Here is a 26770-nt window from a genome sequence, read left to right as displayed (position 1 = left end):
AAAGACCATAAGACTTATTCAGATATTAAACTTCACATGATACATTATTTTGTGTAAAACAATTTTTAGATTAATATGCTACAAAGTTTTGCCAAGTCCTTAAGAGGGAGTTTATCAATTCAGCTCTTTTGCATTTGTGCTGTCACTACCCATGTTTGAATGCATTACTTTTGTGAAATAAGTAAACAAGTTTTTGTTTGAAAGTTGAGACTAAGAATACCTGTTCTTGTCCACACCTGTTTAACTTTGTCTTACCGTGCTGGCAAACATACTGGAGTTCTTCAGCATTTACTGCTAAAGCGATGGTGCTTACTCACAAGCCAAATCAACTGGCAATGCTCTTTCCTGGTGGATTTAATTTGGCTAATGAGTTATAGTAACAAATTCTAATTACAGATTCTGAATTTGATATAATATATGTTAAATTGGATGTACATTTACTATATTATATTGAGAGAGAGATTTGTGGAAAAAACGTGTACTCATTTTCCAAAAGAAACTTTTGTTTGTATCTAAAAAATGAACTCTTAACAAATTTCATCTCTGGGTTGTTAAGAGCCCAGGTTCTGGATTTCATAGCTTGAACAGCTTTGCCTAAAGACTTAGAAAACCTGCTTCACTGGATCACTTAACAAGAGTAAAATCTCCTTTGTGTAAAGTTGTCTTGGAGGTGATGGTGTACCAGTATGCTGACCACCTACTGTCAAAAATAACATCTATACTGGACATTCTCCTATCAAATAGTAGATCCAGAAGCTTCTGGTGCCATTGCAACTTATATTAGGAAATAGTGGTCTGTAATGGTTAAACAGCTACTGAAGAAGACCTAGGAACTTCCCAAGTAAATGAAAAACCTCTGGCATTCGAGAGCCGGTATGCAGACTGGATTTCAATTTCTCTTGAGCCCCTGCACTGTTACATTGGTGCCATAAACAAACTGTACAACCATATGAGACAACCCTGTAGTTAATGTGATTTGAGATCAGATGATAATTTCTCTATGTGCAGACACAGAAAGTTTTACTTAATTTTCTATACCTAAAATACTTAGAAACCATAGTCTTCCATATTGATATTTTATATCATCTCAACTTCTCTTGCAGAAACTTGACCCACTGTTGCAATTATTTTACATTTCCTTGGCTCTATTTTCATTTATGTTTAATTCCAGAAACCACATCAAGTCTTTGCAGAATGAAGTAGAGTATAAAGAAGTAGAGATGTACACATGTATCTCTAAAATCAGTCGTGCCTAGGCAAAGCACCCTGCACTTAAACACACAATACATTTTTTCATGATTGTGTTGAACTGACGTAACCTAACCTGTTTTTATATCCTTCAAAATAAGATAGGCATGAATGCTTTCATCTCTTGTCAGTAGCTTTGATTATCCTGTTTTTGTTAGATCCCTCCTCTTGGTTTGATCATAGTAGTTACTGTATTTCTTTTTATAAGTTGGTTTGCAAAGGGTGGGGCTTGCAGACCATTGGAAAGTTGTAACAGCTGTGAGTCATATTGTTGAAGGCAGAACTTTTGAGCCAGACTATTTACGTGAAGGAACAAGATGCTGTTATTTACAACTGAGATTCAGTCAGAAAAAGTCTTTGTTTGCAGAAATACAGATCCAAGACAAAGACAGGATGGGTACTGCTGGAAAAGTAAGTGGAACATTTCTATTCCCTCCTCATCATGACCTAATGGTGTGAGACTGATACTTAGAACTTTGAATCCATCAAAGTAATTAAACAGTTGGAGATATTCCTTGAGGAATGAAATGCCTCGTGAGCAGGCATACAGTGAGGGAAACACTGGGTACAGTGTTTCAGAGAATGTCAGTGGAAGCAGGGGTAAGTTGGAAATAGCATATCCAATGTTAGCAAGACATTGGAGGAAAATAGAGAAAAGTGATTTATATTGGCATTATTCATAATTTGATTTCAGGATAGCTGGGCAATTGCTCCAGGAAGCAAAATGTTTCCACAAGGACACTTCAATCGTCTCAGTAGCATGCGCTGCCCTCACTGCAGTAGTTCAGTGGGAGACCAGGGTCTCATGCCCAGATGTTGGAAGAAACGTTCCTGCCGTTAAGAATGGAAAATGCTAATTCTGGGATGCAAAATGGACAAGAAAGTGTCATGATTTTTAGATTTCTTACGAATGTAGTTTTTATCAAAATATATATTTTAAAATTCTTTAAAATCAAGACTATGTTATTGGTAAATTACGTTTATTGTTTTAAAAACAACAGAGTCAGCAGAGTTGGTATTAACTTTAGAAATAGCTTTACTTTCTTTTTTTTATTTGAAAGTAGGTCAGTATAATTCCTTGCTTTAAATGGGTACATAATTGCTTAAAGGACTAAGTGCTTTTGTTTGTTTTGTTTTAACTTGAACAATTTTGCATTTAGCCTGCTTAAGGTTTTGGAAAAATAAAGATGACATGTGAAGTCTGGGTAATGTAACAAGTCAGGAAATGCTATGATGTTAGAATTTGAAATAATTTTTACTAGAATTGAGTAGAACTGGAATAAAACCATCCTAATATGGGTCAGAAATCCAGCAAAACTAGATTACTTAGGAATTTAATTTTGCACTACAGAAGCTAGCAACTCTATCCATGGAAATTAATGAATCTTAGAACTGAAAGGAATTTTAAAAATTTGCAACTTTAACCACCCAACACATGCTTCAGGTCTGGGTACGCTATTTCTAGAAAGTGGATATTCATCCATTGTAAGAACACTTCTAATGATGTAGAAAGTAGCCTCAAGGCAGCACTTTCCAATTATAATTAATAATACAGTGTATAATATATAAAGACTATAAAAGCTATATAATTTTGATATATGGTCATGCAATAGTGTAGTTTGCATAAGGATTATATATTTCCCAAGGTGCTGTAGTGTTCCAGTGTAGCTCATGAAAGGAGTTCCCTTTACATTGGGATTGATTTTTTCTCTTTATAATAAATGTGTTCTTTTTCATTAAAAAAGTAAAAGATAACTGTATTAGTTTCCTAGGGCTTCCATAACAAAGTATCACAGACTGGACGTCTTAAACAGCAGAAATTTGTTTTCTTGTACATCTGAAGGCAAGTATTCTGAGATTAAGGTGTCATCAGGGTTGGTTTCTTTTGAGGCCTGTGTCCTTGGCTTGTGGATGAACTTCTTCTCCCTGGCTTCACATGATCTTCCCTTTTTGTTTGTATCCTAATCTCCCCTTCTAATAAAGATACTAGCCATATTGGATTAGGTTCCACTCTGATCACCACATTTTAAATAATTACCTCTTGAAAGACCCCATCTCCAAATACAGTCACCTTCTGAGGTACTGGGGGTTAGGACTTCAACATATGAATTCGGAGGGAGACACAATTTATCCCATACCAATGAATATTCTAGAAAATTTGGAAGGTCAGAAAATAAGAGGGAAAAAAATCAATCATAATATCACATTCCCAGACTATCATTTGTGTGTGTGTGTTTCCTTCTATTTTTCCATCCATAGTTTATGTAGCCATACTCATACAATATACAAATATTTGTATCCTACTTTTCTAACTTAAACATTTTTTCAATTTATTACAATTTATAAACATTTTTAAATGTCTAATTTTCTGCACTTACCACAATTTATTTCATCATTCCTCTATTATTGTTTACATATTTTCCTTTATAAATAGTGCTGTGATTACATCTACTATATACAGAGATTTTTCTAAAGATAGTATTTTCTCGAGGTAGGCTTTAAAAATGTAATTACAGGGTAAACATGTCACAACATCCTTAAGTATCTTGATGTACCATGCAAATTACTTTCTAAAGGGTTGACATAGGCAAGATGGCCCATTTTACTATTTCTCTGACAATACTGTGTATTCTCATTAAGTTCTCATTAGGTAAAAAGTCATTATCAGAGCACAGTGGCTTGTGCCTGTAGTCCCAGCTACTGGGGAGGCCGAGATGGGAAGATAACTCAGGCCCAGGAGCTAGAGTACAATCTAGGCAACAGAGTGTGATATTGTCTTAAAAAAAAAAATTAAAACTTCATTATAGACTTGATAGGTAGAGAATTGTATCTAATTTTAATTTTTTTAAAAAGGCCTTTTTATGAATGAGAACAAATATGTCACAATCTATTCATTAATCTGTTGCAGTTTTTTCCATAGGTCCTTTGCCTGCCATGTTATCTCCCAGGGTGTAAGTGTGGTATGTGGAAGTGGGAAGGAGTGTTAGGAGTGAAGTTGTTAACGCTTCCTCTGTAAATTTGAGTAAGCATTGTATTTATCAAATGTGCTAACTTTTATCTATTTTGCTTTCATATTTTTCCTCAGTACTACTTGCTGTCAATGTGGAAAATTTACTGTTTCTCAACATAAAACATTTTAATTCTTAGAAGCTGTTTCCTTTATGACTTTTTTTAACTTTTATTTTAGGTTCAGGGGTACATGTGCAGGTTTGCTACATAGGCAAATTGTGTATTGTGAGGTTTGGTGTACAAATTATTTTGTCACCCAGATAAGAAGCATGGCACCTAATTGGTGGTTTTTCGATCCCTACCCTCCCTCCACCTTCCACCCTCAAATGGGCCCTGGTGTTCATTGTTCCTTTCTTTGTGTCCATAGGTGCTCAATATTTAGCTTGAGTACCTATGTACTCAAGGTACATAAATGAGAACATGTAGTTATTTAGTTTTCTGTTTCTGCATTCATTCGCTTAGGATAATGGCCTCCAGCTCCATCCATTTTCCTGCAAAGGACATGATCTTATTTTTTATATGGCTGCACAGTATTCCGTGGTATATATGTACCACATTTTCTTTATCCAGTCTAGCATTGATGGGCACTAAGATTGATTCCATGTCTTTGCTATTGTGAATCGTGCTTTAGTGAACATACGCATACATGTGTCTTTATGATAGGACCATTTATATTCCTTTGGGTATGTACCCAGTAATGGGATTGCTGGGTCAAATGTTAATCCTGTTTAAAGTTCTTTGAGAAATGGCCAGACTGCTTTCCACAATCACTGAACTAATTAACCTTCCCACCAGCAGAGCATAAGTGTTCCCTTTTTGCCCCAAACTCACCAGTTTATTTTTTTGACTTTTTAACAATAATCATTCTGACTGGTATGAGACATTACCTCATTGTGGTTTTGATTTGTATTTCTCTAATGATCAGTGATGTTGAGTATTTTTTCATATGCTTGTTGGCCATATGTATGTTTTGTTTTGAAAAACATCTGTTCAATCCTTTGCCCACTTTTTTAATGGCGTTGTTTGTTTTTTGCTTACTATTTTGTTTAAGTTCCTTCTAGATGCCGGATAGTAGACCTTCATTGGATGCATAGTTTACAAATATTTTCTCCAATTCTGTAGGTTGTCTGTGTACTCTGTTATTGGTTTCTCTTGCTTTGCAGAAGTTCTTTAGTTAAATTAGGTCTCATTTGCCAATTTTTGTTTCTGTTGCAATTGCTTTTGGCATCTTTTTCATTAAGTCTTTACCAGGTCCTATGTTCAGAATGGTATTCCCTAGGTTATCTTCCAGGGCTTTTATAGTTTTGGGTTTTAGATTTAAGTCACATCTTAAGTTAATTTTATATATGATATAAGGAAGGGGTCTGGCTTCAGTCTTCTGCATATGGCTAGCCAGTTATCCCAGCACCATTTATTGAGTAGGGCATTCTTTCCCCATTGCTTGTCCTTTGTTATTTTTTCTATCACTCTTAAGCATAAAAGTTACTCCATGCTCAGTAAGATTGATATTTACATCTTCACTGATTGATAAAATAGTTTGACTTTAAAAATAAATCTTGGGCCAGGCACGGTGGCTCACAGCTGTAATCCCAGCTCTTTGGGAGGCCGAGGCAGGCAGATCACGAAGTCAGGAGATCGAGACCATCCTGGCCAACATGGTGAAACCTTGTCTCTACTAAAATACAAAAACATATTAGCTTGGCATAGTGGTGCACACCTGTAGTCTCAGCTACTCGGGAGGCTGAGCCACGGGAATTGCTGAACCTGGGAGGCAGAGGTTGCAGTGAGCCCAGATCATGCCACTGCACTCCAGCCTAGCGACAGAACAAGATTCCGTCTAAAAATAATAATAATAAAAAAATAAAAATCTTAACAATGAATCCACCTTGAATTTGTTTGGGAATGTGGTGGGAGATTTCTAACTTCAATATTGGGTCATATTACACTGTAACCCATAACATTTTCATTAGTAAGGCAGAGGGTAAATATTAAAGTGAACTACTGATGGCTTTCAGCCACCCATCTGTTACCAGTGTATCATTTTTCACATTTAATCTTTTATAAAAGAGCCACTTAAGAATCCATAGGAGCTCTCTAGGACCGTTGTGTTTGTTGACAAGATGAAGGTAACTTATTTTGCATCTGAATAAATTAATTAAAATATTTTATAGGAGTCCTAGACAGATTTGGAGGGAGGAAGGTAGAAACAGTTTCTCTGTGTGTCTCTGTCTCTGTCTCTCTCTCTCTCTCTCTGTCAGAATTCAATAATCTTCACAAAATCATTTAATTGAATAACTACAGCATAACCAGTTGAATAACTGGACACCAGTCACTGGTATCTCCATACCTAGTTTCCACTACTATAAGATGACAAGCTTTAACCTGCCTATCAAGCCCTACCAGGTGCAAGAACTGGGCTAGGTGCAAAAGAGATACAGAGATGCAGACACAAATTCAGTCACCTGGGAACTCACAGTCAAATCTATATGCTTCATGATGTTCATGGTTCCCTTCAACCTTACCATGCTAATAGTCTCATTTCTTCACCATTGCTATGTGATTATATACAGTTATTAAGTACTGGTTTAAATACAGACAAGCCAGCAGCATTTTCTGTTTTACAAATTGGTCTCTTGTGAATAGGTGATACACAGAGGACAATTTTGTTAATCTATTAGATTTGAAATTATAACAAAATAACCTATTTCTGGGGGGAGGGATATTATGTGAACAGCAAACAAAAATCAGTCGGTTGGGAAAAGTACCTCAGGTCTAGTCCATCTCTGCATCTCATGTGCTAGGTGACCATGGATTCAACATTTAGTCACTCTGGGCTGCATTTCTCATACCTTAAACAAAGGCACACACAAGGCTTATAATTCTAGTGTTTGATGAAAATCATTCTGGAAAACTTAGAATATTATATTTGCTCTTCTGTTCATATTTATACTATTCAAGGAGTCTGTGTTTAAAGGCATAATTTGGACCCATTATAACACTTGCCTATTTCTTAGGTTATTAAATGCAAAGCAGCTGTGCTTTGGGAGCAGAAGCAACCCTTCTCCATTGAGGAAATAGAAGTTGCCCCACCAAAGACCAAAGAAGTTCGCATTAAGGTAAGCGTGAGCCCTGGAGAACTTAAGCCAAAAGCGCTATCAAACTCATATTGAATATAGCACTATTGTGAGACTGGATTCTTAAATAAGGAGATACTTCCCATGTTTGGAGTATTAATTCCCTTACTGGCTCTTGTATATTGTTAAGGATCTGGTTGTACTCGATGTGAAATTAATGAGTTCATTATCCTTTTAAGAAACAATGTGCTTTATTATACCTTTGATTTGTTGAATTTTTATTCATATAGCATCTAATTAAAAAATGGTTAATAATCATAACTAAAGACTTTTTAAAAAATCTTCTGGGAAGCAGATTGTTTTGAGATTACTTTTCACAAAGAATGAAGAACTCACTTGTGCCTGAAGAAATGATAACTTCATGGAACATTTTCCTCCCTTTCTTTGGACAGAGCTTAACCTTGGCTTCGGATATCAGTTGTTGAGTAGGAATTGCTACCAATCTTTCTTTGACCCTCTTACTGTTACCTGAGCACTAGAGTAGCAGTAAGATTTTACTCTTGTATGCCATTTCCTCTGTTCTTTGTTAAGAGAGCCCAAGAAGGGCCTAGCTATAAAAATCTACTTTCGGGCCACCACATGGTAACATCTGCATTCTGGTTCCCTCGCAAGGGCACCCATTTATTATAGAAAGACACCAAGAGTCAACCTAGGGTTTGAGGGAGCAATATTATAAGTTCCATCAGAGAGGGATCTTGTCTGATGGTTGATTTTTGGCTCAGAGTCATCTAAGAGTAAATGTTGTTACATTAGGCAATGATATTGACTAAACAATTATAATTTCCTCCAGAAGTTAAATATTCTCCCAACAGTGAATGATCAGATTGTTGATTGGTGCAATGTTTTTGTCTTTGAACACAGATTTTGGCCACAGGAATCTGTCGCACAGATGACCATGTGATAAAAGGAACAATGGTGTCTAAGTTTCCAGTGATTGTGGGACATGAGGCAACTGGGATTGTAGAGAGCATTGGGGAAGGAGTGACTACAGTACAACCAGGTATATGCAGGTGTCAAGCCACGAGTTGAAATAATTAGGCTTTGATGAGCCTATCAAAGGAAAATAGCACACACTAGGAATTATTAGAGGGATCCTTAACACCATTCAGGGAAATAAAAGGATACAAGAATGGATTTTACTGAGTAATGTTTAATTTGGCAAAACCTCAACCTTTAGAAGGCAAACTTTATGGTGTTTATAAACCTTAGACTATCTTTTTAAAAGTTTTACCTACAGTATGGGCTCAATTCACATTTGTTAATTTCATATTTTAACATTAATGAATAGCATCTTATATCATGATGTTTTTTTCCTGTAGGTGACAAAGTCATCCCTCTCTTTCTGCCACAATGTAGAGAATGCAATGCTTGCCGCAACCCAGATGGCAACCTTTGCATTAGGAGCGAGTAGGTTTCAGTCATTTTTACTTTAATGTTATTCAAATTGTTCCTGTGCTAATTTTTGAATTGTGTTAATTAATACGTGTATTTGATGTATCAAATAGTATTACTGGTCGTGGAGTACTGGTTGATGGCACCACCAGATTTACCTGCAAGGGCAAACCAGTCTATCACTTCATGAACACTAGTACATTTACTGAGTACACAGTGGTGGATGAATCTTCGGTTGCTAAGATTGATGACGCAGCTCCCCCTGAGAAAGTCTGTTTAATTGGCTGTGGGTTTTCCACTGGATATGGGGCTGCTGTTAAAACTGGCAAGGTAAGAAATAGGGTGGGCTAGTTTCTTTGTTTCTTATTTCCTTTCTTAAATGATGTCCTTGGAATCTTGAAGAGTTTGGGGAAAAAAAAAAAGCATTTAAAAAATATATTGCATATACAGGCTGCCAAATCAACTGAAAGAAAAATACAAAATGCAGATTAGAAATTTTATTTTTTTTTACGCTTGAGAATATTTATTGATTATATTTGCAAACTGCACCATTTCTCCATGTTTAAAATATGTCCTTCCCCATCTGTTAAGTTTGTTAAGGTAGAATGATCTCAGTATGTCAGGCTTTTTTTGTCAGAACTTTTACTCCTAGTTTCTTGTCAGCTAAGTAAGAATTATTATATAACTACAAAATAGAGTCATAAGTACATTATCAACTCCTCAGAAAAAAAGTATAATTATGTCAAATCACCTGTTATAGATAATATAAAGATCAATAAAATCATTAATCATTTGGATTACCACCTATGATGCATATCAGAAATAAAATACAGTAGTGTTTGTTGCCTATAATCAGTAATGCTGTTACAGTTCACCAAACTGATTTCTCAATATACATTTTTTTTCTTTTTTTTTATATTATATTTTAAGTTCTAGGGTACATGTGCATAACGTACAGGTTTGTTACATATGTATACTTGTGCCATGTTGGTGTGCTGCACCCATCAACTCGTCAGCACCCATCAATTCATCATTTATATCAGGTATAACTCCCAATGCAATCTCTCCCCCTCCCCCCTCCCCATAATAGGCCCTGGTGTGTGATGTTCCCCTTCCCGAGTCCAAGTGATCTCATTGTTCAGTTCCCACCTATGAGTGAGAACATGCGGTGTTTGGTTTTCTGTTCTTGTGATAGTTTGCTAAGAATGATGGTTTCCAGCTGCATCCATGTCCCTACAAAGGACGCAAACTCATCCTTTTTTATGGCTGCATAGTATTCCATGGTGTATATGTGCCACATTTTCTTAATCCAGTCTGTCACTGATGGACATTTGGGTTGATTCTAAGTCTTTGCTATTGTGAATAGTGCCAAATAACATACGTGTGCATGTGTCTGTATAGCAGCATGATTTATAATCCTTTGGGTATATACCCAGTAGTGGGATGGCTGGGTCATATGGTACATCTAGTTCTAGATCCTTGAGGAATTGCCATACTGTTTTCATAATGGTTGAACTAGTTTACAATCCCACCAACAGTGTAAAAGTGTTCCTATTTCTCCACATCCTCTCCAACACCTGTTGTTTCCTGACTTTAATGATTGCCATTCTAACTGGTGTGAGATGGTATCTCATTGGTTTTGATTTGCATTTCTCTGATGGCCAGTGATGATGAGCATTTTTTCATGTGTCTGTTGGCTGTATGAATGTTCTTTTTGAGAAATGTCTGTTCATATCCTTTGCCCACTTTTTGATGGGGTTGTTTGTTTTTTTCTTGTATATTTGTTTGAGTTCTTTGTAGATTCTGGATATCAGCCCTTTGTCAGATGAGTAGATTGCAAAAATGTTCTCCCATTCTGTAGGTTGCCTGTTCACTCTGATGGTAGTTTCTTTTGCTGTGCAGAAGCTCCTTAGTTTAATTAGATCCCATTTGTCAATTTTGGCTTTTGCTGCCATTACTTTTGGTGTTTTAGACATGAAGTCCTTGCCCATGCCCATGTCCTGAATGGTATTACCTAGGTTTTCTTCTAGGGTTTTTATGGTATTAGGTCTAACATTTAAGTCTCTAATCCATCTTGAATTAATCTTCGTATAAGGAGTAAGGAAAGGATCCAGTTTCAGCTTTCTACTTATGGCTAGCCAATTTTCCCAGCACCATTTATTAAATAGGGAATCCTTTCCCCATTTCTTGTTTCTCTCAGGTTTGTCACAGATCAGATGGCTGTAGATGTGTGGTATTATTTCTGAGGACTCTGTTCTGTTCCATTGGTCTATATCTCTGTTTTGATACCAGTACCATGCTGTTTTGGTTACTATAGCCTTGTAGTATAGTTTGAAGTCAGGTAGCGTGATGCCTCCAGCTTTGTTCTTTTGACTTAGGATTGTCTTGGCAATGCGGGCTCTTTTTTGGTTCCATATGAACTTTAAAGCAGTTTTTTCCAATTCTGTGGAGAAACTCATTGGTAGCTTGATGGGGATGGCATTGAATCTATAAATAACCTTGGCAGTATGGCCATTTTCACGATATTGATTCTTCCTATCCATGAGCATGGTATGTTCTTCCATTTGTTTGTGTCCTCTTTAATTTCACTGAGCAGTGGTTTGTAGTTCTCCTTGAAGAGGTCCTTTACATCCCTTGTAAGTTGGATTCCTAGGTATTTTATTCTCTTTGAAGCAATTGTGAATGGAAGTTCATTCCTGATTTGGCTCTCTGTTTGTCCATTACTGGTGTACAAGAATGCTTGTGATTTTTGCACATTAATTTTGTATCCTGAGACTTTGCTGAAGTTGCTTATCAGCTTAAGGAGATTTTGACTGAGACAATGGGATTTTCTAAATATACAATCATGTCATCTGCAAACAGGGACAATTGACTTCTTCTTTTCCTAACTGGAATACCCTTGATTTCTTTCTCTTGCCTGATTGCCCTAGCCAGAACTTCCAACACTATGTTGAATAGGAGTGGTGAGAGAGGGCATCCCTGTCTTGTGCCAGTTTTCAAAGGGAATTTTTCCAGTTTTTGCCCATTCAGTATGATATTAGCTGTGGGTTTGTCATAAATAGCTCTTATTATTTTGAGATATGTTCCATCAATACCGAATTTATTGAGCGTTTTTAGCATGAAGGGCTGTTGAATTTTGTCAAAAGCCTTTTCTGCATCTATTGAGATAATCATGTGGTTCTTGTCTTTGGTTCTGTTTATATGCTGGATTACGTTTATTGATTTGCGAATGTTGAACCAGCCTTGCATCCCAGGGATGAAGCCCACTTGATCATGGTGGATAAGCTTTTTGATGTGCTGCTGAATCCGGTTTGCCAGTATTTTATTGAGAATTTTTGCATCGATGTTCATCAGGGATATTGGTCTAAAATCTCTTTTTTTTGTTGTGTCTCTGCCAGGCTTTGGTATCAGGATGATGTTGGCCTCATAAAATGAGTTAGGGAGGATTCCCTCTTTTTCTATTGATTGGAATAGTTTCAGAAGGAATGGTACCAGCTCCTCCTTGTACCTCTGGTAGAATTCAGCTGTGAATCCATCTGGTCCTGGACTTTTTTTGGTGGGTAGGCTATTAATTGTTGCCTCAATTTCAAAGCCTGCTATTGGTCTATTCAGGGATTCAACTTCTTCCTGGTTTAGTCTTGGGAGAATGTAAGTGTCCAGGAAATTATCCATTTCTTCTAGATTTTCTAGTTGATTTGCGTAGAGGTGTTTATAGTATTCTCTGATGGTAGTTTGTATTTCTGTGGGGTCGGTGGTGATATCCCCTTTATCATTTTTTATTGCGTCTATTTGATTCTTCTCTCTTTTCTTCTTTATTAGTCTTGCTAGCGGTCTGTCAATTTTGTTGATCTTTTCAAAAACCAACTCCTGGATTCATTGATTTTTTGGAGGGTTTTTTGTGTCTCTATCTCCTTCAGTTCTGCTCTGATCTTAGTTATTTCTTGCCTTCTGCTAGCTTTTGAATGTGTTTGCTCTTGCCTCTCTAGTTCTTTTAATTGTGATGTTAGAGTGTCAATTTTAGATCTTTCCAGCTTCTCTTGTGGGCATTTAGTGCTATAAATTTCCCTCTACACACTGCTTTAAATGTGTCCCAGAGATTCTGGTATGTTGTATCTTTGTTCTCATTGGTTTCAAAGAACATCTTTATTTCTGCCTTCATTTTGTTATGTACCCAGTAGTCATTCAGGAGCAGGTTGTTCAGTTTCCATGTAGTTGAGCGGTTTTGATTGAGTTTCTTAGTCCTGAGTTCTAGTTTGATTGCACTGTGGTCTGAGAGACAGTTTGTTATAATTTCTGTTCTTTTACATTTGCTGAGGAGTGCTTTACTTCCAATTATGTGGTCAATTTGGAATAAGTGCGATGTGGCGCTGAGAAGAATGTATATTCTGTTGATTTGGGGTGGAGAGTTCTATAGATGTCTATTAGGTCCGCTTGGTGCAGAGATGAGTTCAATTCCTGGATATCCTTGTTAACTTTCTGTCTCGTTGATCTGTCTAATGTTGACAGTGGAGTGTTGAAGTCTCCCATTATTATTGTATGGGAGTCTAAGTCTCTTTGTAAGTCTCTAAGGACTTGATTTATGAATCTGGGTACTCCTGTATTGGGTGCATATATATTTAGGATAGTTAGCTCTTCCTGTTGAATTGATCCCTTTACCATTATGTAATGGCATTCTTTGTCTCTTTTGATCCTTAATGGTTTAAAGTCTGTTTTATCAGAGACTAGGATTGCAACCCCTGCTTTTTTTTGTTCTCCATTTGCTTGGTAGATCTTCCTCCATCCCTTTACTTTGAGCCTATGTATGTCTCTGCATGTGAGATGGGTCTCCTGAATACAGCAGACTGATGGGTCTTGACTCTTTATCCATTTTGCCAGTCTGTGTCTTTTAATTGGACCATTTAGTCCATTTACATTTAAGGTTAATATTGTTATGTGTGAACTTGATCCTGCCATTATGATATTAACTGGTTATTTTGCTCGTTAGTTGATGCAGTTTCTTCCTAGCCTCGATGGTCTTTACATTTTGGTGTGTTTTTGCAATGGCTGGTACCGGTTGTTCCTTTCCATGTTTAGGGCTTCCTTCAGAGTCTCGTAAGGCAGGCCTGGTAGTGACCTAATCTCTAAGCATTTGCTTATCTGTAAAGGATTTTATCTCCTTCACTTATGAAACTTAGTTTGGCTGGATATGAAATTCTGGGTTTAAAATTCTTTTCTTTAAGAATGTTGAATTTTGTCCCCCACTCTCTTCTGGCTTGTAGTTTCTGCTGAGAGATCTTCTGTTAGTCTGATGGGCTTCCCTTTGTGGGTAACCCGACCTTTCTCTCTGGCTCCCTTAAGATTCTTTCCTTCATTTCAACTTTGGTGAATCTGGCAATTATGTGTCTTGGAGTTGCTCTTCTCGAGGAGTATCTTTGTGGTGTTCTCTGTATTTCCTGAATTTGAATGTTGGCCTGCCCTACTAGGTTGGGGAAGTTCTCCTGGATGATATCCTGAAGAGTGTTTTCCAACTTGCTTCCATTTTCCCCCTCACTTTCAGGCACCCCAATCAGACGTAGATTTGGTCTTTTTACATAATCCCATACTTCTTGCAGGCTTTGTTCATTTCTTTTTCTTCTTTTTTCTTTTGGTTTCTCTTCTGCTTCATTTCATTCATTTGATCCTCAATCGCTGATAGTCTTTCTTCCAGTTGATCGAGTCGTTACTGAAGCTTGTGCATTTGTCACATATTTCTCATGTCATGGTTTTCATCTCTGTCATTTTGTTTATGACCTTCTCTGCATTAATTAGTCTAGCTGTCAATTCTTCCACTCTTTTTTCAAGATTTTTAGTTTCTTTGCACTGGGTACGTAATTCCTCCTTTAGCTCTGAGAAGTTTGATGGACTGAAGCCTTCTTCTCTCATCTCGTCAAATCATTCTCTGACCAGCTTTGATCCGTTGCTGGCGATGGGCTGTGCTCCTTTGCAGGGGGAGATGTGCTCTTATTTTTTGAATTTCCAGCTTTTCTGCCCTGCTTCTTCCCCATCTTTGTGGTTTTATCTGCCTCTGGTCTTTGATGATGGTGACTTACTGATGGGGTTTTGGTATAGGTGTCCTTCCTGTTTGATAGTTTTCCTTCTAACAGTCAGGACCCTCAGCTGTAGGTCTGTTGGAGATTGCTTGAGGTCCACTCCAGACCCTGTTTGCCTGGGTATCAGCAGCAGAGGTTGCAGAAGATAGAATATTGCTGAACAGTGAGTGTACCTGTCTGATTCTTACTTTGGAAGCTTCCTCTCAGGGGTGTACTCCACCCTGTGAGGTGTGGCGTGTCAGACTGCCCTAGTGGGAGATGTCTCCCAGTTAGGCTACTCAGGGGTCATGGACCCACTTGAGCAGGCAGTCTGTCCGTTCTCAGATCTCAACCTTGGTGTTGGGAGATCCACTGCTCTCTTCAAAGCTGTCAGACAGAGTCGTTTGTGTCTGCAAAGGTTCCTGCTGCTTTTGTTGTTGCTGTTGTTAACTGTGCCCTGGCCCCAGAGGTGGAGTCTACAGAGACAGGCAGGTTTCCTTGAGCTGTTGTGAGCTCCACCCAGTTCGAGCTTCCCAGCAGCTTTGTTTACCTACTTAAGCCTCAGCAATGGCGGGCGCCCCTCCCCCAGCCTCGCTGCTGTCTTGCGGTTAGATCGCAGACTGCTGTGCTAGCAATGAGGGAGGCTCCGTTGGCATGGGACCCTCCCGGCCAGGTGTGGGATATATTCTCCTAGTGTGCCCGTTTGCTTAAAGCGCAGTATTGGGGTGGGAGTCACCCGATTTTCCAGGTGTTGTGTGTCTCAGTTCCCCTGGCTAGGAAAAGGGATTCCCTTCCCCCTTGCGCTTCCCAGGTGAGGGATGCCTCGCCCTGCTTCAGCTCTCGCTGGTTGGGCTGCAGCAACTGACCAGCACCGATTGTCCGGCACTCCCTAGTGAGGTGACCCCAGTACCTCAGTTGAAAATACAGAAATCACCGGTCTTCTGTGTCGTTCGCGCTGGGAGTTGGAGACTGGAGCTGTTTCTATTCGGCCATCTTGCTCCGCCCCCCTCAATATACATTTTTACATCAACTGTGATGTTAGATAGGATCCCTGGAATTTTAAATTAATCACATGAATTTCACAAGGAAATTGGAGTTCAAGGAATTAAGAATCTTTGACTGAATACAGTATTAAAAGAAAAAACCTTTACCAAGAAACATAATTGAAAATTAAATTTCTAGATTTAATTTTTGTTTCTTCCACATCTCCTTCAGATTCAAATTTCTAAAATTTATATGTGTATCTAAATTTATTTACAAATGACTCAGAGTTATGATTTTTTTATTTCTTCTATTAAAAAATGGGATATATGTGCAGAACGTGCAGGTTTGTTACACAGGTATATGTGTGCCATGGTGGTTTGCTGCTCCTCATCCTCTAAGTTCCCTCCCCTCATCCCCATCCCCCAACAGGCCCTGGTGTGTATTGTTCCTCTCTCTGTGACCATGTGTTCTCATTGTTCAACTCTCTCTTACAAGTGAGAACATGCGGTGTTTGGTTTTCTGTTCCTCTGTTAGTTTGCTGAGGATTATGGCTTCCAGTTTCATCCATGTCCCAACAAAGGACATGATCTCATTTTTTTTTATGGCTGCATAATATTCCATGGTGTATATGTACTACATTTTCTTTATGCAGTATGTCGTTGATGGGCATTTGGGTTGGTTCCAAGTCTTTGCTATTGTAAATAGTGCTGCAATAAACATACGTGTGCATGTGTCTTTACAGTAGAATGATTTATATTCCTTTGGGTGTATACCCAGTAATGGGATGGCTGGGACAAATGATATTTCTGGTTCTAGATCCTTAAGGATTTGCCATACTGTCTTCCACAATGGTTGAACTAATTTATATTCTCACCAGCAGTGTAAAAGCTTTCTTATTTCTCCATAGCTTTGCCAGCATCTATTGTTTCCTGACTTTTTAGTAATCACCATTCTGACTGGCATGAGATGGTATCCCACAGTGGGTTTGATTTGCATTTCTCTAATGATCAGTGATGTTGAGCTTTTTTCCTATGCTTATTGGCCACATAAATGTCTTCTTTTGAGAACTGTCTGCTCATATCCTTTGCCCACTTTTGAATGGGGTTCTTCATTTTTTTCTTGTATATTTGTTTACATTCCTTGTAAATTCTGGATATTAGACCTTTGTCAGATGGGTAGATCACAAAAATTTCCTCCCATTCTGTAGGTTGCCTGTTCACTCTGATGATAGTTTCTTTTGCTTTGCAGAAGTTCTTTAGTTTAATTAGATCCCATTTGTCAATTTTGGCTTTTGTTGCAATTGCTTTTGGTGTTTTTGTCATGAAGTCTTTGCCCATGCCTATGTTCTGAATGCTATTGCCTAGGTTTTCTTCTAGGGTTTTTATGGTTTTGGGTTTTACATTTAAGTGTATAATCCATCTTGAGTTAATTTTTGTATAAGATGTAAGGAAGGGATCCAGTTTGAGGTTTTTTTTGTATATGGCTAGTCAGTTTTCCTAGCATCATTTATTAAATAGAGAATCCTTTCCCCATTGCTTGTTTTTGTCAGATTTGTTGAAGAGCAAATGATTGTAGATGTGTGGTGTTATTTCTGAGGCCTCTGTTCTGTTCCATTGGTCTATGTATCTGTTTTGATACCAATAGCATGCTGTTTTTGTTACTGTAGCTTTGTAGTATAGTTTGAAGTCAGGTAGTGTGATTCCTCCAGCTTTGTTCTTTTTGCTTAGGATTGTCTTGGCTATATGGGCTCTTTTTTGGTTCCATATGAAATTTAAAGTATTTTTTTCTAATTCGGTGAAGAAAGTAGCTTGATAGGGATAACATTGAATCTATAAATTACTTTGGGCAGTATGGCCATTTTCACGATATTGTTTCTTCCTATCCATGAGCATGGAATGTTTTTCCATTTGTTTGTGTCCTCTCTTATTTCCTTGAGCAGTGGTTTGTAGTTCTCCTTGAAGAGGTCCTTCATATCCCTTGTAAGTTGTATTCCTAGGTATTTTATTCTCTTTGTAGCAATTGTGAATAGTTCACTCATGATTTGTGTTTTTAACTGGAGGCCCTTTTCAGGTTTCACTTTTTGACCCTAACACCTAACATGTTCAAGAACATTCCTCTCCACAGGTCAAACCTGGTTCCACTTGCGTCGTCTTTGGCCTGGGAGGAGTTGGCCTGTCAGTCATCATGGGCTGTAAGTCAGCTGATGCATCTAGGATCATTGGGATTGACCTCAACAAAGACAAATTTGAGAAGGCCATGGCTGTAGGTGCCACTGAGTGTATCAGCCCCAAGGACTCTACCAAACCCATCAGTGAGGTGCTGTCAGAAATGACAGGCAACAATGTGGGGTACACCTTTGAAGTTATTGGGCATCTTGAAACCATGGTAAGATCCAAAATTTGAGAAGCCACAAAATACCCAAGTTATTAGATATGCACAAGGTAAATTTAATTCTCTATAACTTTATTAATAGTTAATAATGGAAATGTCTCTGTGATTGTCAGTTTTACTCAGGCAAAAACTGATAATCACATAGCGATTTTGCCTAAAAAGGCAAATACAATACTTAAGAGCAGGTTCGCTGGATCAAAGTTAAATACCATATCATACAACTCTCAGCTGACCAGAGGGCAAGGTAGTTAACCCTTCTAGATAATTGTTTTAAGTATGACCTTCCTTGTGTATGTAGATTTCTTGGCAAAAGCGATTCTATCTCTTGAATGTCAGCAAAGTAAACATCAGAAGGTGACTGAGGAGAGGTGAAAAGGGATTATTCCAAATGTTGTGGTCTCTTTCCCCAAATCTGTGATCCATCAACCTTCTCACTCTTTACACCTGAGCTTTGTTTGTCCTCATCTGAATTCCCCTAGAATATGAACCTTCAGTTTTCTAACCATGCCTCCTGTATAGCAACCTGCAACACCAGACCTTCAGTTAGACCTGTAAAACAGATCCAGGGTTCCCGGAACTAGAAAGCTCCAGCCTGGCGTAGCATAAGGAGACTTGGAAAAATGGAATAAAGCCGCTTTTGCTCAAGATTGAGTAGCAGATTAACTCACCTAATGCTTTTGGTAATTTAGGAATAAATAGTCCTTAATTTATCATTGTGTCATATTCTTTTCCTAGTGAATCACTTAGATTTATTTCATATCAACAAATAGCATTTTACGTCGTAAGTTTATGAAGCCATACGTGATACTGGATATATTATTAGAGCCTATTGATTTCCAGTCACTACTTGATGAAGGCTGGTCTCTAAAAACAATGCCATCTGTTGCTCCAATCTAGCAAGTATTAAATTATTAATAACTGGACGGGCTAATGACCAGAAAATGAGAGATTAGTCTCAGAAATGCTCCCAAGAAAAGGGACTCTTTTGTCCCACATTTTAGTATTTTATTTAATTTTGAGTCTAAACTTAAAAAGAAAGCTATGCTAAATGATTTGGTATATTAATTCAATTTAGTTTAGTTCAAATGGCTTTCTAAGGCTTATCTGAAGTGGTGATATTGGTATGAAAATATCACAAGAATTTCCCCTGTGTTTTAGTCCATAGTACACTGAAAATGCCACGAACACTGACCACATTGCTGTTTTCTGCCTTAAAGGGCAAATGTGTATAGAAATTTAATTAAGGACTAAAGTTGCACTGAAACATTTTTAAAGCAAGTAAAAAACAGAAGATGGCTTAATTTAATTCCATGACTTTGCCATAGTACATAGGTCATTTCAGAGCTTATGTTACACTATAAGAGACATAGGAAGCAAACAATCTCCTCTATTTTAAACTTAGATTGATGCTCTGGCATCCTGCCATATGAACTATGGGACCAGCGTGGTAGTAGGAGCTCCTCCATCAGCCAAGATGCTCACCTATGACCCGATGTTGCTCTTCACTGGACGCACGTGGAAGGGATGTGTCTTTGGAGGTGAGGAAAGCAAAGCCTCTGGATGGGGAGTGATGGCTTTCACTCTGTTGCTTGGCAAGTGGGAGAAGCCTGTTTCCTCAGGCTTTTCTCCCAAGAATGAGTATGAAGGGATCTAAAATGGAACTGTGACAATAAAAACACAAAAGATAATTCTCCACTGCTCACCTTAATGTAGGATTAATATTGGTGGACACATTTTTAATATTAGCATCTGCAACTGAAGTTCCCCAAAGGCCTGAATGAGAGACACCAGTAGTGTTTCTATAGGGATGAATTATGTGACAGGAAGTTCTGATTTAATCCATTTTTATTAATATATGCAAGAATGTGTATTACAATGAATTTATTCGATTCATAATAGCACCAACAAAAATCCCGGACCCAAAGCCAAAACGAACAACAACCTAAAAAAGAATTGTCACATTTTATGGGAACAGTTCAGATTCACACTGGAAGGACTTAGATTATCACTCAACAATTAATATGTTTTAGGAAAGATGGAGCCAGGGTCACTCTGCTCAAGGCACGTGACACAGTGAATCCTTTTATTTCCCTCCTCCACAGTCTCGTTTTCTAGTGCCTTCATACAGAGCTGTACTGGGTGCTTTGAGAGTACTTCCAATATTGGAGTCTGCCTTAAACAATGGAAGAGAATAGTAACTGTTCAAGTACTTGTTAAGAGTATAAAAAGGAGAAAATGATTGTTCTTCACTTAGAGAAGTACATAATATAGTGAAGGATACAAAAACAAATATAAAAGAAAGATATGAAAATAAGTGTAGCTATAGATATTATAAAACAAATTATGAGGAGCTTTTTCGCATTTATTCTACATTAAAAGTTTTACATTAATGTGTTAGTTTATTTTATTTCTCAGTACTCTCCGAGGAAGCTACTTAATGAATAATAAAACTGAGACTGGGAACTATTAAGTTTTTTGCCCCTATAGCTCTCAAGTTGAGAACTGAAATTTAAAACTGGTCCATGGGAGAACAAAATGTTTCCTCTTTCTGCAACATTACTTGGGCGATAACAAAAGCAAGAGGCTAGTAGGTATGGATGAGATTTTATAGAGAAGGCTTCTTAGGGAAAATAAAACTTGAAGAACAAAACAATAAGAGATATAAGTTAAACCTCCTTGCTTTGACTATTTGTGGGAAGCGGGAAGATTATAGATTATTCAGGAATATTAGAGATACAATTCAGTTATTCAGCAAATATTTGTTGCGTGTATACTGAGTACAGGCACCACTGTGTATACAGTGTACCATTCCAGGAGCTAAGAAGGGAGAAGAGACAAAACATGCCAAGTCCCTGATCTCAGGAAGTGTGAGAATCCTCTCATTTTGGTATAGAGAGACTGACAATAAATAAAGGAATGCCGAGTACAGCATATCGTTACAAGTGCAAGGGTAAAAATAGAGGTTGGGTAATAGGCAGTGCCAGAGGACCGGGGTGGAGGTGGAGGCGAATGCTATTTTATAAAGCTCGGGGAAGGCCTCCTTGATAAGGTAACATTGGGGCAAACACATAAATAAGATATTCAAAAATCTTGGGAAAGAATATTCCAGGAAGGGAACACAGCAAATACAAAAGGGTGTTGGCAAGAAGCATAAGAATGAGGAAAAGGTCAGTATGGCTACAATGGGGTGAGGACAGAAGAACAGTCACAACTGGGGTCAGAGGACCTTAAATTATATGGGGCCTTTGGGCCATTGCAAGGTTTTAGGAGTTTATTCTGAGAGAGAAATAAAACCATAGAGGCTTCTGAGAGAGGTGTCACCTGATCTGACTTCCATTTTAACACTCTCCTTCTGGCTGCAATATGAGGAATACTCTATATGGGGCAAAGAGCACAAGCAGGGAGACCATGGAAGAAGTTATTATAATGCTGGAAGGAAAGGATTCTGGCTTGGAGTGATGGGGCTGGTGAGAAGTAGTGAGATCCTGGACACATTTTGAAGACACAGCCAACAAGATTTGCTGAAATAGTTATTGCATGGCAAAAAGAGTAGAATCCAAGATTTTGGGGCCTAAGCGACAGGAATCTTGTCACTATCATCATTTATTGAGAAGGAAGACTATGGAAAGAATAGATTGGGGGCTAGGATGGAAGTGGTAGATATCAGGAGTGGTTTGGGGCAGGTTACACTCACAGAGATATCTGAATAAAGATGTCTATAAAATGTAGGCAATTGGGTATGAGTCTGTAGCACAGGTAGAGGTTTAGGATGGGCATAGAAACCTAAGTGTTTTAAGTGGAGTATATCGAAAGCCACAAGACCAGAAGCGGTCACCCTAGAAGTAAATGTAGATAAAGAGGAGAAATGGACCAAGGACCAAGCTCTAGAAATCTTTAGAGTTAGAAGTCTGGGAGATGTAGAGGATCCAGCAAAGATCTGTGGAAGAAGTAACTAGTGAGCAAGGAAAATGACAATGGTGACAGTGATGATGTAGTATCTAGAAGCTAAGGGAATACAGTGTTTGAGAAAAGGGGAGCCACCAACAGTATCAATTCTACCTAACAGTTCATATAAGAGCAGGACTGAGAAATGACCCCTATCTGGGTCAAAATGGAGCTCAAAGATGACCTTGATGATAGCTGTTACAGGATAGTGCTGGGGGCAAGAGCGTAATCAGAGTGGGCTCAGAGAGGATGAGAGGAAAGGAACAGGATCCAGAAACAATGAACTGGAGACAATTCTTTCTGTAAAGTAAAGAAGAGTCTCTGTAATAGAAGCAAAGCTATGGGGTGAATGGAAGAAGATGTGGGTATCAAAAGAGTTTTTTTAAACCTTTGTTTCTTTTTAATTTGGTTTTATTTTTATTTTACTTTAAGTTCTGGGATACATGTGCAGAACGTGCAGGTTCGTTACATTGGTATACAAGTGCCATGGTGGTTTTCTGCACCCATCAACCCATCATCTAGGTTTTAAGCCCCGCATACATTAGGTATTTGTCTTAATGCTCTCCCTCCCCTTGCCCCCCACCCACCAACATGCCCTGGTGTGTGTCGTTCCCTTCCCGGTGTCCATGTGTTCTCATTGTTCAACTCCCACTTATGAGTGAGAACATGCAGTGTTTGGTTTTTTGTTCCTGTGTTAGTTTGCTGAGAATGATGGTTTCCAGTTTCATTCATGTCCCTGCAAAGGACATGAACTCATTCTTTTTCATGGCTGCATAACCTTTGTTTCTTATGCTGGGGCAAATACAGCTTAATTTGGGAATTATCTAACACAGGGAAGGTGATAGTGCAGGAAAGAGAAGGAGTAAACATAAGATGATAAAAGGTAAAGATTACTTAGTAATGTCTAAAGAGAAAATGTGTCCTTATTTACAGGTTTGAAAAGCAGAGATGATGTCCCAAAACTAGTGACTGAGTTCCTGGCAAAGAAATTTGACCTGGACCAGTTGATAACTCACGTTTTACCATTTAAAAAAATCAATGAAGGATTTGAGCTACTCAATTCAGGACAAAGGTAACTGTTTCTTATGATGCTCTTGTCTCTTCTCCACAGGCTACTTTTAAAATTTAGTACTTATAAATGTGCCTGTTTTCTTCATATTTTATTTCTAATTATTTAATCTAGCCACATTGATACAGTTAATCACTTCTCTTTACCCACTGTATTAGTCTATTTTCATACTGCTATAAAAAAAAAAAACTGCCCAAGACTGGGTCATTTATAAAGGAAAGAGATTCAATTGACTCACAGTTCAGAATGGCTGGGAGGCTTCAGGAAACCCACAGTCATGGTGGAAGGCAAAGAGGAAGCAAGGCACCTTCTTCACAGCCTGCAGGAAGGAGAAGAGGGGAAGCAAAGGGGGAAGAGCCCCTTACAAAACCATCAGATCTTGTGAGAACTCACTGTCATGACAACAGCATGGGGGAAACTGCCCCCGCCCCCTGATTCAATTACCTCCATCTGGTCTCTCCCTTGACATGTAGGGATTATAGGGATTACAATTCAAAATGAGATTTGGGTGGGGACACAAAGTCTAACCATATCACCAACTTAGGATGTACTATATTAATCAAGTTTTTAAAATCTTTTGGATTTTGTTTGTTTACCTAGTTGATCTCATTGTGGCTATTTTTATTTCATCATAAAGCTGCTAGTTATTTCAAGTAGGCCACAAAATTTCCTTATTTTACAGTTTTCAAAGTGCTTTCTCAAATGTGCATTTTTCAGGTCCCTGTAGGCCAGGTATTGTTTTTACCATTTTTAGATGAAGACTAAGTTTGTGCAAGCAAATAAATAACTCATCAAACCTCCTGAGGTAGTGCCAGGATACAAACTAATTGCAAAACTTGTGCTCTTTGGACGACATAACAAACTTCTCTGACAGAGCTTGGCAAGCTCTGGGTAAACATGGGTGTGATGATTTTTACTATTGCTGTTTCTGAGGGTGTGGCAAGGGTTAAGGTCAAGTATGAATTCATGAAAATTTTATCTACAACATCCACCTCATGGAGGTCTCAAATAGCAATCAAAAAGCCTATCTACAAGATGAAATGACTTTCACTCATTGGGTCTATAAATAATTATTAAGCTTCCACTATGTGCCAAGGACTTGATTTCATTAGTAAAAGGAACTATATTGAGATCTAAATTTTTACTGATTTTTTTTTTTTTTTTTTTTTTACCTGAGAGCTTTACAATGTTGTATTTTGTCTCCACATCTGGTCTAGCCTACAGGATCATCATATTATGAACATACATTTTTTTAAGCAAGTAAACAATGGGATTCTGTAAGAAAAACTGTCAGAACCACTCAATACTACTTTACCCAGATAAGTAAAACTAACAACTTAGTATGGCCTGCTTGGAAAATAATTACTATTTGTTTTCCAGAGAAACATAAATTCTGCTTTCAGGAATTTTGCTTCAAATATCATCTTAATGCAGCGACATCCAAACTAATATTTGTAAACCTAAACTCTTCAATTTCCATCTACTTCCTGCACAGCTCCATTTAAATGTCCCACTTACATCAACTACACTCAAAATATTTTTTTCACCAGTAATTTTTATCTCAGTCATTATATTATGCATTCCTCTTTTACAGATGAGAAGCCATAGCATCATGTCTGACTTCTTTTTCACTCTTGCCCACCACATACAAACCAATGCTAAGCCTTGATGATGCAACCCTTGGTTTCTCCTTCAGCATCCCTCATTTCATTGCCCATGCTCATTGCTTTAATTCAGTCTAATCATTTCTGACATGGACACGGTAGTGAGATAATAAATTTTCCACCTTTCGTATTAAAATACATTCCAATTAATCTCTCACTCAGCTGCCAAGCTCAAGATTCCCCAAAATGTCAATGTCTTAGCATGGTTTTGAAAGCTTTGTTATTGAACTAAAACCTATTTTTTTTCAACAGGTAAGAATTTAGCATTCATTCTATCACCCTCTGCACCAGGCTTTTGGGATAAAGTGAGGGAAGTAGGTCTCATCTACTTGCAGGATCTCTTGGGCATCCAGAAATCTAAGCACACTGGATTACCTTTCCTGTTCATATGTTCCTAGGCTTGTTCATGCTTTCTCCTCAGTCTGAAAACCACTTTCCTCTTGTTGGCATACTGAAATTATACTGATGCTTTCAAAATTAGCTCAGATACCCTTATCAGAGTTGCATAAGAAGAAAACTAATTGGTAAGGACTTTGAGTCCAAAGGATTTCCAATAACAGAATTTACTTGAATTTTCTATGACAGATAGAAAAGACAATTGTTTAAACTATCCTCTCTTGAAAGATATTAAAACAAATCATTAAAAACTCTCATTTTACATTTCAGCATTCGAACTGTCCTGACGTTTTGAGATCCAAAGTGGCAGGAGGTCTGTGTTGTCATGGTGAACTGGAGTTTCTCTTTTGACAGTTCCCTCATCTGAAATCATGTATCTGTCTCACAAATACAAGCATAAGTAGAAGATTTGTTGAAGACATAGAACCCTTATAAAGGATTATTAACCTTTATAAACATTTAAAGTCTTGTGAGCATCTGGGAATTGGTATAATAACAATGTTAATATTTTAATTTACATTTTGTAAGGTTACAATTGTATCTTTTAAAAAACATACACTTGGATTTCTATGTTGTAACGGAGATTTTTTTTTTTTTTTTTTTTTTTTTTTTTTTGAGGCGGAGTCTCACTCTGTCGCCCAGACTGGAGTGCAGTGGCCGGATCTCAGCTCACCGCAAGCTCTACCTCCCGGGTTTACGCCATTCTCCTGCCTCAGCCTCCCGAGGAGCTGGGACTACAGGCGCCCGCCACCTTGCCCGGCTAGTTTTTGTATTTTTTTTTTTTTAGTAGAGACGGGGTTTCACCGTGTTAGCCAGGATGGTCTACGATCTCCTGACCTCGTGATCCGCCCGTCTCGGCCTCCCAAAGTGCTGGGATTACAGGCTTGAGCCACCGCGCCCGGCCTGTAATGGAGATTTTTAAGAGCTTTAACCAGCTGCTGCAGATATATATCACAAAACAGATATAGCATATAAAGATATAATAAATGCATCTCCTAGAGTAATATTCACTTAACACATGAAACTAATTTTTTAGACTTGAATATAAGTGTACTTTTTAAACACTTGTTATGAGTTAACTTGGATTAAGTTTTGAAATCAGTTCAGTCCATGATACATATTACTTGATTAGATTAAGAAAGGCAGAAAGGATTAAGGGAAGGGCACATTTTTCAACGATTAAGAATCATCATTACATAACTTGGTGAAACTGAAAAAGTATATCATATGTGTATTTGAGGTTATTTGCTGGCATATATTAATATTTTAGAAAATATTCCTTTTTGTAATACCAAATATAAACATAGAGCTAGAATCACATTATCATATTTATCATAATATTCAATTTGACACAGTAGAATTGCAAGCCCCTAAGTCCTTATTCACTGTGCTTAGTAGTGACTCCATTTAATAAAGTGTTTTTAGTTTTTCACAACTACACTGATGTACTTATATATATCTATAACATGTTTAAAATTCTTAAGAAAATTT

General features: G+C 37.8%; 1 protein-coding gene across 2 annotated transcripts; it reads left to right on the top strand.

Moving 5' to 3' along the window:
• The first annotated feature begins 1457 nt into the window (after positions 1–1457).
• ADH7 (alcohol dehydrogenase 7 (class IV), mu or sigma polypeptide) lies at positions 1458–25730 on the top strand. Of its 2 annotated transcripts, none has more exons than XM_033178147.1 (9): positions 1458–1659; positions 7272–7373; positions 8253–8391; positions 8711–8798; positions 8897–9113; positions 17939–18199; positions 19608–19743; positions 23084–23222; positions 25550–25730. In XM_033178147.1, the coding sequence occupies exons 1-9, from the start codon at positions 1642–1644 to the stop codon at positions 25572–25574; spliced, it is 1125 nt and encodes a 374-aa protein (XP_033034038.1). In that variant the 5' UTR covers positions 1458–1641; the 3' UTR covers positions 25575–25730. The 2 variants fall into 2 exon arrangements, with proteins under 2 accessions (XP_033034038.1, XP_033034044.1); XM_033178153.1 differs by lacking the exon at positions 1458–1659 and adding an exon at positions 1756–1848.
• Positions 25731–26770: the final 1040 nt, after the last annotated feature.

This window comes from Trachypithecus francoisi, unplaced genomic scaffold, assembly GCF_009764315.1.
Source record: "Trachypithecus francoisi isolate TF-2019V2 unplaced genomic scaffold, Tfra_2.0 Contig01566, whole genome shotgun sequence".
NCBI lineage: Eukaryota > Metazoa > Chordata > Mammalia > Primates > Cercopithecidae > Trachypithecus > Trachypithecus francoisi.
The sequence above is the reverse complement of the archived record's forward strand: the minus strand, read 5'-3'. Positions and strand labels throughout refer to the sequence as shown.